The 20,747-nt window shown below is 43.4% G+C and overlaps 1 protein-coding gene across 1 annotated transcript in view; it reads right to left on the reverse strand.

Annotated features, from left to right (window-relative positions):
- Nucleotides 1–3,000: 3,000 nt before the first annotated feature.
- Nucleotides 3,001–20,747, reverse strand: part of KPNA1 (karyopherin subunit alpha 1) — a 205,752-nt gene continuing 188,005 nt past the window's right edge. Inside the window, exon 14 of the mRNA XM_078656634.1 lies at nt 3,001–5,391. Within this exon, the coding sequence (XP_078512760.1) occupies nt 5,204–5,391 (188 nt within the window). The 3' untranslated portion in view covers nt 3,001–5,203. The remainder of the gene's footprint in view (nt 5,392–20,747) is intronic.

Consider the following 20,747-nt stretch of genomic DNA (forward strand, 5'->3'; position numbering starts at 1 on the left):
TGCAACAGCATATGCTGCGGAAAGGGCAGAAAATGGACGAACTGAGAGAGATCAGCAAAAGGCAGCAAATGTTGGTGGAGGTCATTAACAAGAAAAGGTGTTATGGGAGAATGGTTACTTCTGAACAGAGGTACAGGAAGATATTCTAAAGGGAAAGAGGTAGTTAAATTAGTGACAAAACCTCAGTGATTACGTTTTGTTTTTAAATAAAGTAAGTAGGAAATTCCATGGCATGAAATGAGAAGGTGGTTGTAACAACTGAACATACACCCACAATGGAGTACTGTAACACCTTTATTAATGTCAAGTACTTTCTTCAGGGTTTAACGCTATCCATGACGCTTCTTAATGGAAGCTGCTGAATGCTATCCAAATGAAGCTTACAAGCTCAAAACCATCTTGATCTTCTAGTGACATTTTTCAAAGTAATAAGTTCATCTCACTTTTCTACGGACATAATTTCTAAAAATACTTCCCGAGAAAATATGTCTGTATCTGCAAGATAGTTGGTCCCAGTCCTACCACAGGAGTGTTAACTCAAACCTAGCCATGTATCCTCCAGTACACAAGAGGTCATAACCATTTCCATATCAATGGAGAACATGAGAGTTCAAAGTATGGGGTGGGTGACGGTTTAACAGAATAGATAAAATGGGTACATAATTTTAATGATTTAAGAAATTGTCAGTGGCTGTCATTTAAAAATGGAAATAAATTTGAAATTATCAGTGCATGCTGCGAAGCATACTACAATTCTTTCTGAACTTGAAATCAACTATGTAATCATGGTAATAGTGCACACCATTTAAGCATTTCTTTACGTCTTGAAACTTATCACAAAATGAAACTGAAAATGTGCAGAATGAACCACAAATGGTTAGTCCCTTCCTGGATCACCATAAAAATAGCCATGCCTTTCCAACAAGGTAACAAGAGATGCTAAAAGGTGAGGCCCAAAACACCAGAAAAAACATATACGTTCATAAACATAGGAAGGGGGCCCATCAAAAAAATACAAATTAATTAGGTGTTTCTACAATGCCTTACGCACAAAGTAATGTAGGAAGGCATGTTCAAAGTAGACCTGATTCTCTAAAATCCAACAAAGGCATGCCATACTTGGTATTTTGGTCTGTGGCTCTCGCCATACAATAGAAACAGGGTAAAGAAACTGTTCCAAATGGAAAGGAAAAGTCTAGCCTTATCAGGTTTGGCAGCCTGGCTCCTTAAGCCAGAAAATACCAAGGGCTTACTGTATATGCTGGGAAGCTCGAAAACCCATAACAAGACAATGTTTTAGGCTTAAAGGAAAAGGTTTTTCTAGGACCTGCTGAAGTATTCCCTCCTTACGCAGACTAACAGCAAGACAAAGCCAAAAAAAAACACTAACAATTTTGACTTTATTAAGGGTATTGGCCTATCTTCACGGTTTTAGAAAACAGGAATGACCACATGGGAAAAAATAAATCAACATTCCAGTGTTCTAACCTCTACAGATCCCCTTTTAACAGATGAAGGGACTGCTTTGTACCGTATGTAAAAGCATCTGACCCCTTTTGAAGGCCACAAAGAAAGTTCTTTGTGACATTTGGAAATAAATACCACAAAGGCGTACTCAAAATGGGACCAGACGGTTAAGGATTTTCAGGGTTAGCAGCTCCAACTTTTCATTTTTAGTAGCTGATCTTTCAATACCAATCTGGGTTGTAATCGACTTTCCATCATTCAGATCTCACAATATAGGCAGCAGGTCGATTAATTCCTACTGTTGGATAGATCTCATTTTCTCCACTCAACACTTGCACATTCTTTTTAGTAAAGGAGCAGAACATTTATCCTACAAAAGTGATAACTTTGGGTGTAACATTTTCGAATACAAACAAAACTATAGCACAGTTTGATAGTTTCTAACATTTGAAAGGCTTGGTATTGATAGCCCACAGGATTAACACCGCATTTACTGCAGTAAGAAAAACCTGTAAGAGGAGAGAGAATTGTATTTTTACTGGGTTTAAAAACATGCTACAAAATCCCTTTATATATTAACTGACTAGCTAAAAAGTGAGCATCCCTTCAGACTGGACCTTGTCTCATATAAGTTTCTGAAGGCAGCGCTATAAACAAGGACCTTCTATTATGGGACAAGCCTGGTATCCTACTATGCACATCAGAGAAAACACAGATGCTCTAAACAAGCCAGGTTTTTGTTGATATGGTAATTTAGGTGCAATTTTTGCAACAGCTGGAGTGAAATCAAAGTAGGCCTAGATTTGTGACGAGAATTTTTTTGTGTTTTAGACTGTCAGTACAAAGTCAAAGCGTTTGATTGTTTTATAATAATCACCTACAAAATCAGCCAACCTGGAGCAAACATTCTGCCCCTACTACTAAAATCATTGGCTTTCGCTAGCTAGAGGCACCAGCATGATTTGTTAGCTGGAGTTTAGTGGACACTGACTAGATATCCTGGGATAAATACAGGCTAAGCACCAAGAATCTAGGATTTGTGTGGAAAAGGCTCCTATGAAAAGTTTCCTCTCCCTCTCGAAGCCTTTCAGTGTGAAAACCAAATGCTCCAAAACTCACAAACCATGGTCAAGTAAATATGAAAGATTGATGCCATGCTTCTTCAGGTGTTTAAAAGCATGTTCACACAGCAAACAGAGGAGTATTTGAGTTTTCCAAGAAGACGACATTAAAAGTAAAATATACTATGGACAACATCGATCAAAGACAATATGTACGGATGAGATCAAAATAATCTATCCCAAACTAAATTATGTAGACAAAAGACATAAAATTTTCTAAATTACAGGAAAAATAGAGTTACTGGCAAACACCACGCTATGAAAAGGAATACATTTACGTTGGAAATAAATATTGTAACAGTACATGTCCAATAAGTGATTGGAGCTCTAGTACTAGCAGTATAAAGGGCAACACAGAACAGAATACAATGAAGTCCAGAACAGAATACAATGAAGTCCAGGGGGAACGTGATTTCTTTTTTTTTTTTAATAGAACGCATGGTGTCAAAGGCGGAGATCTAGCTAGGGAGTTCCCATTTGGGAAGCATAAGCCAGAGATCAGAGCAGTGAGTCAACATGTTTTCCACCGGAAGATAATGCATTATGGGATGGTCGATGCATGAAAAGCATAGGATAGAAAGGACTTTACACGAAGGAAGCAAAAGGGAAGGCTGTTCACAAGCATTTTGAAAAGCCAGGACACTACGCATTAGGTACAAGTAGGTAAAGGAAAAAGAATCCAGGGGGGCAATGGGGGGGATTTACTGAGGAGAAACTGCCATGACTTCAAAAGCATCAGAGTTGGAACCCGAACAGTAATCCAGAAAAGTAAACAAGAGGAGCTCAGAAACACTTTGAGAAGGGATTTTCGGAATCTTGTTTTGACTAGGACCATACCAACGAACAATACTGCCTGCTTTGATGCAGTATTCTGACATAGCAAGAACTTTTGCACACTTACAAAAATGCTTCACAATGATTATATACTTTATACTCTGAACAGTGTGGAGGCACGCATGGAAGACAGCAAAAAGTGCATTCATAAGACAAATTCACCAGCCAGTTCAAGCAGTCCGGTATATTTTGAAACCCACTATGCCACCGTTCTGTAGCACAAAGGCGAACAAAATGGAAGATTAATTAGGAAAGTCAGAGGGTGCAGTATTGCTACTATAAAAACCATTTTACTGCCCTTATAGCAAAGTAACAAAAGACTGAGAAAAAAGAGCAAATGGTTAGATGTCAAAAACCCAACGATCTCACCTGGGCTAATCTCACACTGCTCTGAAATAATTTTCAAATGGATCTTTTTTTTTTTTTACATTAAAACAATAAATTAGCATTTTTGTGACTGCTACGAAGGGAAAGGGAATTTGGAGCAGTGCTTATAAATGATTTCTTTTTCAAGCTTAAGAGAAACATGGCAACAAAAAAAGTGCACCTTGAAGTTTCGGCACTCAATTTACCATGGGGTGTCTTTGCATCAATATTGAAGCCATGTCAATATTGAAAGTTTACATTAAAAAAATAATGTAATAATTTACAAACCATAAATCTACCAAACAAAGAAGCATTCAAAATAAAACAGGAGTTCTGGGGATGTCTATGATACGGGAATAAGGAAATTGGGAAGGACTCTGCAGGTCCAAATCTAGGCCACAAAGCCTGAATGGTGCTGAGTGCAGAATGCTTGTCACATTTTTGAGGGCAAGGGAGCACTTTCCTCGCTTGGATTACAACATAAATTGAAAGTCAGTTTTGGAAGGAAATATGGGTAGGTGTTATAGGCCTGAAGCGGAGCAGCTCTAAGTCGAGTGACTTGTGTGGGGCAGGAGGCCATCGAGGATAATTCTGACTGATCTTCTCTAAGAGGCAGCCTATAGTCCAGTGTGAGAGCTTTGATTTTCTTCTTCGTAAAGATGGAAGGATTCAGGTCAAATGTTTATAAAACCAGAAAGCATTTCCATTGAAGGCTTTTGGGTGCATGACAAAAGTTAGCTTATATTTATCTTTTTTCCTTTTCAATCGGCTAACATGTATGTGTGCCAGTCACACAGCCCTGCACATCCAGCAAGAAATGAACATGTCCGAGGCGCTCTCTCGCTCTCTCATCCTCAGTGGAGGTTTAAATAAAAGGAGTCTGATTGGAAGTCAGGAGAAGCAGTTCTATAGGTCAAGTACTGTGAAAAAAATGCACGCAACTGAGTCTGTGTTGAGTTTACCGATGCGCCTTTGTTGCGTTGAAGGTGAACGTCCGTCTCGTACTGAGTCAGTGTTCGTGTGTTCATGTCTTTACATTGTGTCTTTCTTTCATTGTCAAAGTGACGGTGCCACTTTTCACCTCAGGAAGAAGAGGGATTCCATGTATCAATGTCCCCATGTGTAGAGTCCAGTCTGGTGCAAAACGTAGATCTGCAGATGCATTGTTGAGGTGCACCAAGGGCAATTCTCGTTTTAAACCCCCCCAAAATCACGTCCAGGTGTCGAGTTCTTCCTCCGCTGTGAGGTGCTAAACATTCCTGTCAGGTGTGTGCCTGAGAGAGTAAGAGGCTGCGCGCACGGCAAGCGAATGAGCGCAAACATTTGTATGAAAGACATTGAAAGATTTCCTGCCTAGCAGCTCTGAGCTCCGGCAAGGGACAGACTGGGAGTGGAGAACCCTCTTGCTCAGCAGATTAGAGCTGAAATCCTTCCATTGGAGCCTCTCGCTGCTGGAAGATGTACTGCTGCTGGCTCAGGTCGACCAGTGGCGCGATGCTGCTGTCCTCGTCCTCCGCTCCAAAGTAGTGCTCGATCAGATCGAAGGCCTTCTGGTAGATCTCCTGGTTTTCGTGGCTCTGAAGGAACTCAATTTTATCAAGACCTGTGAAGCATAAGAACAAAGGGCTGTTTAACCTTTCCCACAAGGGATCACAGAGGCAGGGAGGACAACAGAAGACAGTTCAGGAAAAACAAGAAAAGCTCTCCTATGAATATTCAGTCTAATCTTATTTCATTCAGATCAACGTCACACCCCAACAAAGGTCAAGGGATGGATGTGCATGCTGGAAACGAGAGGCAAAATAACAACTGAAGGATAAACAAAACAAGAGAAACTTATTTACTGGTTTCCTCAAACATGCAATTGCAACGGTCCCTTTTTAGAAAGGAAACCTTAACCCCAAGTAAGGATTCATCAATAGAATCTATCTGGAGAATTGCTTGAAACAATTGTTTTGCAATAGCATTACCCTCTTAACACGTAAAATGGGATTCAGTCTTGAGCTAGAAAACAAAAACTACAAATACATTTACAATGCGTTATTTACAATGCAGGCACATACAATGCATTGTATTGTATTTCATAATTTAAAATACACTTACAATGCATACATTTACAACATATATACAATTTAAATTTACATGAAATTAAGTAACAATGAAATGAGTTGTGCATGTCTAATGATATCATTAATTATAAAGGTAGAAAATCTGAAACCGGCCAGCTCAGCAATCGACTTTTTTAAAATGTGTTGGATGTATTTATGATGTTTTTTCAGGGAATTCCCATGTACAATATTACTTAGAGGCAGCAGAGCGAAGCATGTCTAGCTGAGAAAGAGGTTAATTTTCAAACAATGTAAGACACTACAGGCTATGAGGGAATGTCAGGTAAGTATGCCGCTTGTAACAGTGTCCCAGTAAAGTTCTATTTACAGTTCTCCATTTTCGTAATATCCAATTCCGGCTGCTGCCTAGTGAACAATCAAGGTTTGTAAAGCGTGGCTACTCACCCGTGAGGGTCTCAAGAGAGGAAGAGAGGGGAGTGTGGTGTGTGCGTGGTGTGTCACCTACGCATACAAGGCCCTTCACAAACCCAGACCAGAGTTTAGAAGCAGTGGCTATTTGCACATCTATGAACTTGAGGGTACCCATACCAGCATGTGAATTAGAGGGCATTTTTCGAAATGACTTACACACGGTCCTACATTTGGCAAGCAGAAATGCATAGAAAGACAATTGGTATTAACACTTGTTCAACTATTCAGTGTTTTTTGGTAAAAGTAGGAGGAGAATGTGGGTGGATGATAAGATGGAAACTGGAGTATAGGTTTGGTAGTGACAAAAAGGGGTCTGTTAAGAGTAATTACAGGATAGAGCTGGTGCTTTGCATGAGCAGAGGGTGTTTGCCTAGATGGGATACAGTTACATATGGTGCTGATTTGGGTTGTGTTGGCGATAAGTGGATTGGTTAGTGGAATAGGATAGAGTAGTGTTTTGTGTGTGAGTGAAGGTGCCATTGTGTAATAGTTGGAGTAGAAGGATGGATTAGTTACTTACCTGTAATCCTAGTTCTCTTCCAGGGGTATACTCATTAAAGTCATAAGCACTGAATTATCTCCGCCCATGAGCGGGAACCCGGAACACATAACAATATACATATATATGTGTAAAATATATAAAAAAGTACATAGTACTAACTAATTATACACATATACATGTATAATAACCATAATATGCAGCCTAACATATATACATAGGCTAATAAAGCCACAATTACACACGTTCTGAAGCATGAAAATATGCTGTATATAAATGCAATAAACAGGCATGAGCCCAAAATGCATTTCATAACCATGAAAAACTTTTATTTTCATCAAAGAACCTGTTGTAAACAGCTATTAGCCTAAAAAGGCTGCATATGAAAATTTGTCTGTGTACAGAAAATCAGACTGGCACCCTGCCTTTAAGGCCCCAGAGAATCTGCACACTTTGCCTTTAAGGCCTCTAGGAGAACTCTGTTCCCATCATGCACCACAGGTGACAGTTAGGTCAGTTCTTTTGTACGGTACAGTAAACATTAGCAGGAAACTGCCCTTAAAACATTATAATACATATTGAAAACTTCAATGCTACTGCTCGCCCGGGGAGGCGGGAGGGTGCTTATGACTTTAATGAGTATACCCCTGGAAGAGAACTAGGATTACAGGTAAGTAACTAATCCTTCTCTTCCAGGGGATACTCATTAATAGTCATAAGCACTGAATAGAGTAGCAAGCTCATACCCACTAGAAGCGGGCGAACAGATAAATGCATAGCTACACTTTTAAAAACACAGTGTTTAACTAGAATTAGCAAACAAATTTCTCAGTGATGCCTGTCCCACTTGAGCATCTGTTTGCACATCAGAATCCAAGCAATAATGGCGTGTAAACGTATGCACTGAACGCCAAGTAGCTGCTTTACATATCTCTGACATAGCCACATTCCTAAGGAGAGCTGTGGTAGCAGCTTTCCCTCTCGTAGAATGAGCCCTAGGTCTTCCTGATAAAGACTTGTGGGCTAGCTGATAAGCCAGTAAGATACATGACACTATCCATCTAGAAATGGATCTCTTGGATGCTGCCAAACCAGTATTCGTAGGACCATAGTTCACAAACAAACGGTCTGTGTGTCTCATAGTCTTGGTTTTATCTAAGTAAAACTTCAAAACCCTTTTTAGATCTAAAGAATGCAAAGCCCGCTCAGCCGGACTTGAAGGGTTTGGAAAGAAAGTAGGTAATGTTATGGATTGGTTAATATGAAAATCCGACACCACCTTAGGTAGAAAAGAAGGATGAGTCCTGAGCACCACCCTGTTTGCATGAAAAACTGTGTACGGTTCCTTGCAACACAGAGCCTGAATTTCGCTCACTCTACGAGCAGACGTGATAGCCACCAGGAATGCTACTTTCCAAGATAAGTGTTGCAATGACGCTTTATGTATGGGCTCAAAGGGTGGGCCCATCAACTTAGTCAACACCACATTAAGCTCCCAAGGTGGAGAAGGAGATCTGACTGGAGGAAACACCTTTCTTAATCCCTCTAGAAAATCCTTCACCACAGGCATCCGAAAAAACGATATCTGTGTTGGCGATTTTCTATAAGCAGTTATTGCAGCAAGATGAACTCTGATAGAATTAAACTGCAAACCAGACTCAGCAAGATACAGAAGATAAGGCAAGATCACCTGTTCTTGGCCTCGAATAGGATCAAGACCCTTGCTCTGACACCAAAGAAAAAAGCGTTTCCACTTAAATCCGTAGGATTGTCTTGTAGAAGACCGCTTTGCCTCTTTAAGAATGTTCATACACTCCGGATTTAACTGTAAATGCCCGTACTGGATGACTTCAGGAGCCATGCTGCCAGGCGCAGGGAGGGCAGATTGGGATGAAATACTCGCCCCTCCTGTTTGGACAGAAGATCCGGGCGACAAGGTAATCTCCTGTGTGGGCTGATTGACAACTGGAGGAGATCTGGGAACCACCATTGGCGTGGCCACTCTGGGCAAATCAATATCATTCTGGATTTGGTCTTGTACATCCTGTTGATCACTGCTGGTATCAACGGTGTCGGCGGGAAGGCGTACAGCAAATTTTGACACCAGTCTATCAAAAGGGCATTCCCTTGAGACCCTTTCTGGGAGAACCTGGACGCGAAGACGGGGCATTTTGCGTTTGCCGCGTCTGCGAACAGATCGATGTCTGGTGTTCCCCAAGCCTGGAAAATGCTGTGTGCTACTTCTTCGTTGAGCACCCAGTCGTGCGCTTCGACGAAGTCTCTGCTGAGGTCGTCCGCCTGCGTGTTGAGGCTCCCTGGCAAGTGAACTGCCGTTATGGACAGGTCTCGTGCAAGTAGCCAGCGCCAGATGGTCTGAGCTTCTATGGACAGAGTCCTGGACCTGGTACCCCCCTGTTTGTTTAAGTAATACATTGTAGTTGTATTGTCTGTTTGCACCAAGAGGGACCGAGTCTGAAGGGATGGAGCCAGGGACTTGAGAGCAAGATGGACCGCTCTGAGTTCGAGTAGATTGATATGATACCCTTTCTCGAAGTCTGACCATAGCCCTTGTACTTGCAGCGGGCCCATATGTGCTCCCCAACCTTGGAGAGAGGCATCTGTGATCTGAGTCTGCGTTGGTGGGTCCTGATGAAAAGGAACTCCCTTCATCAAGTGTGACTTTTTCATCCACCATCGAATGGAATCTTTTGCAGACTGTTGGAGAAGAATCCGATCCTCCCAGCATCCCGTCCTCTGCTTCCACTGATCTTCTAGACACTGCTGTAGAGGACGCATCTGCAAACGTGCGTTCGGCACTATGAAGATGCACGATGCCATGGATCCCAGAAGAGAGGAAACTTGCCGAACTGTCGGACGTGCAGACTGAAGGAGAAAAACACACTTTGTCTTGATGGATGACCACCTCTCCTCCGAAGGACACACGTTTTCTTTTGCCGTGTCCAGTTGAGCACCCAGGTAGTGGATCTTCTGGGTGGGATTCATTATGGACTTTTTGTAATTGACTTGGAGCCCCAACTTGTACATGAGTTGGAGGCATATCGAAAGATGTTCTTCCAGTAGAGATGGGGATGAACTCTTCAGAAGCCAGTCGTCTAAGTACGGATAAATGAAAATCCGTTGTTTTCGAAGACAAGCAGCCACTACCGCCATACATTTTGAAAAAGTCCTTGGAGCTGATCTCAGGCCAAAGGGGAGCACTGCGTACTGATAATGACGAGCCCCTACTTGAAATCTGAGAAACTTGCGATGTTTTCTGGATACTGGGACATGAAAGTAAGCATCTTTCAGATCTATGGAACACATCCAATCCCCCTGGTGTAATTGAGGAAAAATCTGATGAAGAGCCAGCATTCGAAACCTCTCCTTCCGAATGAATTTGTTCAAACGCCTCAAGTCCAGAATGGGCCTGAACTCCGTAACTGGACCTTTTTTCTTTACAAGAAAAAACCGAGAATACAGGCCCGGACCTCTCTGTTGAAAAGGCACTGGTTCTATGGCATTCTTCATCAGAAGGACATCCGCTTCCTGTTGTAAGCGCATTAAGTTCCACTGTACCATTTTCAGAGGACGCATGAAAAGAGGTGGCTTCTTGAATTTCAAAAGGTACCCGCTCTGAATGACATTGAGTACCCATTTGTCCTTTGTGATCTGTTTCCACTCTTCCAGATAACACACAATACTTCCTCCAACCGGAGTGGCACACGGTTGTGGAGGAAGCTTCCATTCATTGCTTTTGAGGCTGCTTGGTAGCTGATGATTGCTGCCTATTTCCGCTGCCTCTGCCTCGTCCAGGTCGCCTCTGCTGGAATTGTGATCTCTGTTGACTCTGGCCTTGATTTTGCGAGGACCAATTCGTCTGTTGGCCCCTCTGCTGAAAAGATCTTTTGTCATAGGGACGAAAATTACCTCTACGCTTAAACTCCTTCTTTTCAAGACCAACGGCCTTAAGAGTGTCTAACTCCACTTTCATTTTAGACATCTCGTCATCGGCGTGAGATCCAAACAGAGTCGAACCATTAAAAGGTAGATTTACTATCTTTCTCTGAGCCTCAGGTTTTAGACCCGTAAGGCGAAGCCAAGCCGTACGTCTAGCACAAACACCATGTGCATAACCATGAGCTGACAGATCCGCCGCATCAGCAGCCGCACTAATGCTTTGATTAGCCACCAATCCTCCTTCTTCCACTATTTCCAGGAAGTCTTTCTGATCTTCCTTAGGTAGTTTTTCTGCAAAACGAGAAACTGAGTCCCACAGTAGACGATCATAGCGGCCCAATAAGGCTGACGCACTGGCCACTCTCATGACCGAACCTGAGGTGTTGCACATTCGTCTCCCCAAGGAATCCATACTCTTACTATCCTTCTCAGGTGGAGCAGAAGAGGTAGATGCTGCAGAATGTGCTTTTCTGACTGCCGCCACAATAAGAGAGTCTGGAGGTGGGTCAGAACGCAAAAACAAAGGATCTTCCTCTGGAGCCTTGTACTTCTTTGCAATCCTAGAAGGACCTGAACCCACTGTGGCCGGAGTTAAGAAAGTTTTCATCGCTGGTTCTATCAATCCGGGCACTAACGGCAGAAGAGGCCTACCAGTCGTCTTGTGATGTAGGGTTTCAAAGATGACTGACGTTGCTATTTGAGGAACTGCCATCTTGATCTTGAACTTATTCGCCCCACGACATAACACATCATTAAATGTGCCCAAATCATCCACTGGAGACACTCTGGATGGAGGAGTAGATGATATTGTGGGAGAATAGTCTCTATATGAAGATCTTGTAGAAGACAAAGATGACTTAGAAGACGGAGAAAACGTTCTACGCCTCTCTTGAGGAGTTGCAGATCGCTGCCTCCTTCGCTCCCTTGAACGAGATTTTCGTCCTTCTACAGCCTTAGGAGACGGAGCAGGGGTCCTACGCTTCTCTTGAGGAGTTGCAGATCGCTGCCTCCTTCGCTCCCTTGATCGAGATCTCGAACGTGATCTTCTTTGCAGCTCCGTCCGAGGAACCGGAGCTCTGTCACCCAATAATGGACGCATCTTCCAATGCCGAAGACTTTCCAGCCATCTCGGTGACAAGTTGATAGGCCGACCCACACGCTCAGGTGAAGCTTCAGGTGACACCTGCACAATATTCAGGTCTGCTGAAGACTTGGACGCTCCGGAGACAACACTCCGCTCAGATACCACTGGGCCAGATGGAGTCCGCTGACTAGGCACCAATTGCCTATCATCTGCCTGGCCTGAGGTAGAGCCCGACTGAGCCACCATAGAAGAATCCTGATGCACTGTCTCTTGTCCCACCGCATCTTTTTGTTGATCCTGCGGTGAAGAAACCACTCTAGGCTCAGGACTTATGTCTGACCTCGACAAAGACCTAAGTGAGGTCCGAGAGGCTGATCGTGCCAGTCTCAACGCCGACCTGTGCACAGGTGGGGGAGACCTAGACATTCCATGCTTCGAGCCCGAAGCATGCTTCGACGCCGATCTACGTCGCGATGGAGACTTTGACCTCCTCTTCTTAGACTTCGAATCCTTCGACGCCGATCTTCCTCTCGACGTCGACCTCTTCCTCGACGACGATGTATGAATCTTCGACGTCGATCCTTTACTCTTCGACGTCGACCCATGATCCTTCGACGTCGAACGCATCTTCTCCTTCGACGTCGAGCGTCGAACCCCCGACGTCGTCCTTACTGCAATCGACACCAGATGTCTCGACGTCGATAAAGATCTCGACGGCGAAGGTCGAGATGCTGTATACTGCCTCACCGGCGAAGTCCTCGACGTCGACGGCGGCCTCTTCGACGCCGACAATGCTGACGGCGATCTGGATCTCGACGTCGAACATCTCTTTCTCAGGAAAACCTTCCTGAAGTCGTTTTTTCTTCGTTTTACCTTCTGGAGACGCTGATCTTCGACGTTTAGGCTGAGAAGGTGGCTTAGAAGTCGATAAGAAAACCTTAGAACTCTTCTCACCACGATTCTCTCTCTCCAGAAGGCCCAGAAGCCTCATTTTATCTCTTTCTTTTAAAGTCCGACTAGAAAGGTTGAGGCAATGATAACAATCTTCCACCTTATGAGTATCAGGAAGACACACCACACAAACAGAGTGTGGATCAGTTTTTGCCATTTTCTTCCCACAGGAAGGACATTTATAAAATAAAGGTGGCATACTGACTAAAAATTCACAACAGTTTAGTCAGAAAAAAGGTAATAAACACCACCAAAGTACTATTTGTCAAAAAATGTCAAGAAAAAACCCCAACTTCTGACAGAAAATATTACAAATGAGCAGAGCTCAAGTTCCAGGTTCCTCACAGAACAAGCCGGAAAAAAGAACTGACCTAACTGTCACCTGTGGTGCATGATGGGAACAGAGTTCTCCTAGAGGCCTTAAAGGCAAAGTGTGCAGATTCTCTGGGGCCTTAAAGGCAGGGTGCCAGTCTGATTTTCTGTACACAGACAAATTTTCATATGCAGCCTTTTTAGGCTAATAGCTGTTTACAACAGGTTCTTTGATGAAAATAAAAGTTTTTCATGGTTATGAAATGCATTTTGGGCTCATGCCTGTTTATTGCATTTATATACAGCATATTTTCATGCTTCAGAACGTGTGTAATTGTGGCTTTATTAGCCTATGTATATATGTTAGGCTGCATATTATGGTTATTATACATGTATATGTGTATAATTAGTTAGTACTATGTACTTTTTTATATATTTTACACATATATATGTATATTGTTATGTGTTCCGGGTTCCCGCTCATGGGCGGAGATAATTCAGTGCTTATGACTATTAATGAGTATCCCCTGGAAGAGAAGTATACATGTTCTTTGTGGGGTTTTGTAATGGATGTTGAGACATTTAAATGTGTGTCGGGTTTGTTTGTAGTGATTGGTTGTAGTGCATTTGCCGTGAGTGTGTTAATAGGTTTGTGGTTATGGATGGGATAAGGTGGGTGCTAGTGAACGAAAAATAGGACAGCATCTCTGGAACTAGGCCCGACCAGTCTCAAACAGGCAACTGCCCTTTTCCTCCCCACCCTTAGCCTCAACTCGTGGGCTGAGACGCCATGAGCTTAAATAGCCCTAGTGGTCATGTGACCCCTTCGAGCCAATGGAAACCCTAACCAATCAGAACACTAGCCCTGGGCCCTAGGACACATAGGAGACCAAGCTCTTGCAACCAATCACAGCCCTAGTCCTAGCAGCAAATCAAAAATTAAACCCTAAGCCATAGGCCCAATAGAAACCCAAGCCCCAGGAACAAATCAAAAACCCTAGACCTATCTGCAAATTAGAACACTAACCCTAAGTCCCACATCCAATAGAATCACTAACCCGGGACCAATCAGAACCCTAGACCTATCAGCCAATCAATACACTAACACTAAGCCCAATAGAAACGCCACATGCAGCAGCCAGTCAGAGTACAGATATAATGTCCAATAGCAGCTTATATAAGGGGCGTGTGACTTAAAGGTCAGGCTGCTGGAAAGGGGGCTGGGAGCTGCTCCTCAATTTAGAATCTCTTTGTTAGCCATTTATACCATCCTATCTCTTCAGCGAAGGTTGGGAGTAGGGAACAATCACCTACTGGCATATTTCAGATCAAGGAACGGACAAAAGTAAATAAAATAAAAAAAATAATAAAAAACTTCTTGTTCTTGTGCAAATAGGGGATTTTTTATGTTGTTTTCTTTTCATAGGAAGAATGCCTCTCGGGTCAGATTCTTCAAGTGTATTGCTTTGAACATCACCAGAATTGAAAGTGGGAAAGAATGGAATCTGATTTTGTAACCAGATTTCACATTATTTGAAACCCAACTGTCTTTCTTTTACCTCCTGCTCTGAAGGTTAATGTTTGGAAACATCCAACTCTCCCTCCCAACGGAGTGCAGGTGGCAGAGCAAGAGTTGTTGAAAGCCTCTACTTTACAAGAAGTTTACCTCAGAAAAACTGCTTCCATGATTATTGCTCTGGCTCTGCAACTGTTACTGCCTTTTCTCAAAGGGAATGAGGGTTCAATGTTGTCCTCTTTTATAGCCCATGAAAAGAACCTTAGGAAAAACATTTCCCAACAGGCAGATTTCCAAGTTTCAGAATTTATTCTGGAGTTAGTTGATCACATGAGAACCAAAAAACAAAATATCTACAACATGATATGGCCATTATCTTTTTTTGCACCTGAGGGTCAAAGAACAGATTCAGCCAGGAATTGTATCAAAGAGAGGTTCTAACTTTCATGCTGCTAGATCAGCAGAATCTTTGGCTTTACTTAGATGATCATACCCTCTTTATGGGACTGGTCAAGTCTAGTGTTCCCGATCAGTCTGGAACACGAACTTGAAAATGAATCATCACAGCGTTGTAAAACTCACTGTTGTAACCGCTCAGATGTGCGATGGAATTTATCGGCACTAACGCCGAGGTTTTACAAACTATTACTCTCAACCAAGTGTACTCTTATGCGTTCTCTTTCGAATGGAGTTCAGAAAGCGGATATGCGGGCATTGAAACATTCAGGCAGCAGACCAATATATCACAAGAGGCTTCAGGGTCAGATTAGGAAAGTCTATTTCTTGATGACACATTTTATAGAGAACACAGAGTGGAATTGAGAAGATTTAGAATGAGAGAAAACATTATGTCTTGGGTTTTAGGAGTCTCGAAAATGACAGATGGCTTGCTATTCAGTTTGAGCTGCCCTTTTCATAACCCAGTGAAATGACCACACATCTTCAATTGGGGATACTCTGGGAGATGGGGAGTCAGAAGGTTTGATGAGTCCACTAATGCTCAATCTTGATGATGTGAACTTTCTAGGAGGAGTGTGGGGTTTATAAGTGTTGTATTTGTCGGAGCTTCTCTCTCTCAAGTGCTTTGAATGACAGTGCTTTTTCATTGAGGGCTCATCCTGTGACCCAGGGGTGTAGCTTCAGGTGGGGTGTTACACTCCACCACCCAATAAATCAATTTTCTGAAAAATATTTGGGTACAGGTGCTTTCAGTCTGGTTTTGTGAGATGTTAGACTGAATTCTCCAAGTATCTTTACATACACAGACAAAAACACACACCCACTTGAGTTTTAAAAATCCTCAGAATATTGGTTATTGTGCAATAAATTGCGTTTTCTCTCTTAGTACCCCTACCAATCAGCATTCCCCTCCCTTTCCACTGCCCTTTAGACTCCTCTTCTGCACCCTGCTTGTCCTATAATGTATTTAAACATTAAATACCAGCCTGAATCTGAAGTTCACCCCATCCACCCTCACCCTCCAATCTTATTGATCAAGCTACGCCTCAGCTGGGACGTACTACAGTCTTCTTTTTCAAAGTTAAAAGGGGTGGTGGCATTGAAGAACTGTCACTCAGAAGAGTCAATGCTTAGGGGAAAGATGCATCCACCCCCCCACTCCCCCCGGCATTAGCACGCACATTAAACGCAATGGTCATGACCTCACCCTTAATTAAACCAATGTAGTTACATGCGTTTTAATCTCGTAAAGGAGTTTAGAACTTTAACTCCCCTGGTGGGATTTTTCTCCCTAAAGAAGAACAAATCTTGAATAAGGAAAACGTTAATTACCTTGAAAGCACCTGTTACTGGCATGTACTGCTGTAGATTCACAAGCTCTGCATACTCCTGCCATCTAGTGTTGGGCCCAGATGTGTGCACGTGCACACATCTGGGCCACACACTAGATGGATATTCGGGACAATTGTCAAGAGGTAGTGCGACTCCACCTCTAGCTGGCAATGTGCACGGTCACTCGTGCCACTGTTACATTGCTTTCTTTCCGCCGTCAGGTTTGAATGTGCGCGCTCGGAATCAACTCTGTTGTAGTGTTCTTTGCAGCCTCCAAGGTTCATCTCGGGTTTAAGTTTGTTCTGGGGCAGACCTCCAGATGACTTTGGCCCCCTTTGGGGACTTTTCCCATTTCGCTTGATCCACACTCACCATGGTTCTCCAGTGATGTAAAGGATGCCGCAGTGTCACACAAAAAACCAATAGCACAGAATAGTGTGGTCTAGGAATGCATTGCAGACGTTTTTATTCCAGATATCCTAAAAAGAAGTCTTGGAGAAGGGCTTCAAATGAAAGGTCTTATGATGCAGAACCAAGACCACAAAAAAGTAAAACATTTTCTGCATTTTAGAATCTTCAGTGATTGTCAAACACTAGGATAGAGAAGCAGGGGGAAAAAACGTAGTCCCAGCAGCTCTTCGGCAGAAGGATTAACTATATAAAAAATGAGAAACTAAGCCTCTGAAGGATCCTCGAAACAGTCAACAACAGATGTTCCTCAGAGCAGCTTCAACAACAGAATCTGCTTTCGTATTGGAATCAAGCCAATACTACCGCGTGAAAGTGCGGACTAATTTCCAACTAGCCACTCTACACATGGCTGAAAGAGGAATGCTTTTAGTCAAACAGTAGTGGTTGCTTTCCCTTTAGTAGGATGTGCTCAGGGTCTCCCCGGTAGGGTTTTATTTGCCAATTGATAGCTTAGGGAAATACAGGCCCCAATCCAAGAAGAAATGGACTGTTCTGAAGTGGCCAGACCTTGGCAAATGGAACTGTATTTAAGAGCCGATTAGACATGTGTAAAGAGTTTGTTTTCACTAGATAAAAACAAAGAACTCTTCTTAAATCCAGAAACTATAAAGACTGCTCTGGTGGAAAGGATGGGGTGACAAAGAAAACTGGATGGGAAATGGTCAGTAGCTGAGAGGCTTAAATTCCGCTAACCGTATGAGCGGAGGTCATTGCTATTAGAAAGGCAGTCTTTCAGGCCCAATGCTGTAACAAAGCCTTGCAAATTGGTTCAAAGGCTGACCGATCAATTTCTATAAAACCAATTGAGCTCCCAAGGTGGTGGTGGTGCCCTTACAAAAGACTTTTTAGGCCTTCAAAAAAGGTTTCTGGTGAGTAATTTTGAAAACTGGTCCAATTTGGTCCTTTCCTGTAAGTTGTAATAGCAGCAAAATGTATTTTAATGGGAGACCATTCCAATGTTGAGCTAGATGTAAAAGGTAGTGAAAGAACATCCTACTGGCAAGTGAATGGATTTTAGTCTTTCTGCTGGCACCATAAATAAACCTCTTCCATTTCAAGGAATAGCAAGCCTAGTCGACGGACATGTGTCTTACTTCAGAATAACTGTGCATGATGGCTGAGGAAGATTCAGATGTATGCATTGTCTGATCTCAAAAGCCATGCTGCCCAATTCAAGGAGGTCAGGCTTAGGTGGAATACCTGATTCTATAAGAAAAGCTTCAGTTTGCAAGACAGGCTCGTGTATGGCTTGAAAAACCATTTGCAACAGATCACTAAAACACCACTGCCTCAGCCAAATCGATGAGCAATGAGGATCATAGTTACTTAGTAGTTGCAGAGTTTCCGAATGAATGTGAGAATAAGAGAAAAGGCGTAAAGTAATGTCTTTGACCAGTTAATCAAAAGAATATTTCCCAATGAACCTTCTTATGAAAATCTGGAAACCTGCGTAGCGTCATGGCATTTTGTTTTGAGAGGCTGCGAAGAGAATTCTCATTGGATAGCCCCATCTATGACGATGTGATGAACGAACTTGATCTAGAATCCATTTGCGGTTTTATCTGTAGAATTGGCTTAGGAAATCCGCTTGTTTTCGGATTCTTGGTATTTAGCATTTTTAATAAACGACCTCTGGTCAAGGTCCAAAACCTGATCCTTTGAGACTCCCAAGACATGATTGATCTCGTGCCCTCTTGTTACGTAGTGCCTGATTGTTGTGTTTGCCTTAATTCTGCTCATTGTCAGATAAAGCAATGAGGGCTAGATGAAGTACCATACGCTCCAGTTAATGCAAGTGCGCACATTTCCCAGACTAGCTCCCCATCCTAACAGATAAGCAAGGTCTCAAAAGTTTGAGTTACATTTTCCTGTTGGAAAGGGACTACTTTAAGTAGATTAAGTCTCATTACGTTCATTATCATGCAGTTTGCATCCCAATTGTTCCGAGCACACTGATCTTGTAGACACTGCAAGAGAGGTCACATGTAGGCTCATATTCGGGACAACGGAAATGCAAGACACCATGCACCCTTGAAGAGAGGAGATTTGCCTGGCAGTTTGACTGGAAGACTTAAGAAGATGGTATTTCTCGCAGACGGATGGTACTCTATCTTCAGAGTGAAAAATGTACTTACTTATGGTCTAGTGTCATTTACAGATAAGATAACCCCTTAACTGGAGATTTTAATTTGTAGACCCAAACTGATTCTTTGATTCACCTGAGGAAGCATTTCAGTGGACCGATAAAAGGATTCATGTCAAACCAAATACCTCTCTGCGCATTGACTCAGACTCCTGCTAGAGTAGAAAATAGATCAAGACTGCAAAGAACCCAGCAAAACGTTGCGACAGGTCCCGCTCATCATGGAGGGAACCCAGGCGAGAAACTGACACCCAAGCAGCTGAGGGAGGGCCCCCAGCGTCTCAGACATCCGGTGCAAATTCTCTGAAGTAACAAAGGCTGACAATCAGATACAGGTAGTGTCTCCCACAAATTCTGAAGTGTGTGTTTATGTAGGTGACTGTGTAACAATGTGAGTGGGAGCTCTTTTTCCAAAATGGCTAATAATTGTTGGGTATGGGGGTCCATTGGGGTGGTCCGAGTGGGGTTCTGTTCTCAAAGTATTGGGCAGTGGGAAGGGATTAGGAGTTTGTTTATCATAGCTGCTGTTGCACCACTATAGACAGTGTTTTCCTAAGTTATCTTTGTTTAGTTTCACGTTTTTATGCCTGCTTGATACCCTCTCTTTCGTGCATCCCACAGTTAAAAGCTCCTAGACAAGAGTATCACTGGGCAGTCTGGTCCTGTTGACCATCTACGAATGGCGCCATGAAACATTAACGGCCTACTTTAAAATTAAAAGAGGGTCAGCCCTGAAACAAGCAAAGCGTCCTATTCTTACAAGAAACTCACCTTGTCGGGAATAAAGTCCCTTGCCTGGCCATATGGAGATACGCCCAGTTATATCACACGGGGTTCGCGAGGGGCTCAGGTGTGCTGATCAAGTAGATGGTCCCTTTTCAGTCAGTCAACCAATCCATCAAAGCATTTGTACCGCGCACTACTTACCCGTGAGAGTCTCAAGGCGCTAAGTGGTGGGGGAATGCTGCTACGGTTCGAAAAGCCAGGTCTTGAGGAGTCTCCTGAAGGTCAGTAGGTCTTGCGTCTGCCGTAGGTGGATGGGGAGGGTGTTCCATGTCTTGGCGGCGAGGTGGGAGAATGATCTGCCGGCGGCGGTCACACTTCGGATGCGGGGGACTATGGCGAGGGCATGGTCGGCAGAACGGAGCTGGCGGGTGGGGGTATAGAAGCTGAGTCGGCTGCTGAGGTATGCTGGTCCGGCGGTGTGGAGTGCTTTGTGTGCGTGGGTGAGGAGATTGAAGGTTATCCTCTTATTGACGGGGAGCAAGTGCAGGTCTCTCAGGTGGGGTGTGATGTGGCTGCGGCGAGGGATGTCGAGGATCAGGCGTGCGGAGGCGTTCTGGATGCGTTGGAGCAGTTTCAGGAGTTTGGCCAAGGTTCCTGCGGAGAGGGCGTTTCCTTAGTCCAGTCCAGCATATTAGTGTATGGACGGACAGATATGACCACTACACGGCAGATTAAGGTACGCTACACAGAGAATCTCTGATGCTGATAATTGTATATGCCCCCAGGACAATCCCTCATTTGAACTCATGACAGGGCTCTGGGGGAGAGCTGCCGGGCAGACTCACAGTGCTGGGGGGTGACTGGAATGGTGTGGTGGCCCCGACGATAGATGGCACACACAGGGATAACCTCCAGAGACTTAAGGGCTTCCAGTCCTCTAACTGTGGTAGTATTGCAGTGAATGTTTAA

Source organism: Lissotriton helveticus, chromosome 8 (assembly GCF_964261635.1).
Source record: "Lissotriton helveticus chromosome 8, aLisHel1.1, whole genome shotgun sequence".
NCBI classification, from domain to species: Eukaryota; Metazoa; Chordata; class Amphibia; order Caudata; family Salamandridae; genus Lissotriton; species Lissotriton helveticus.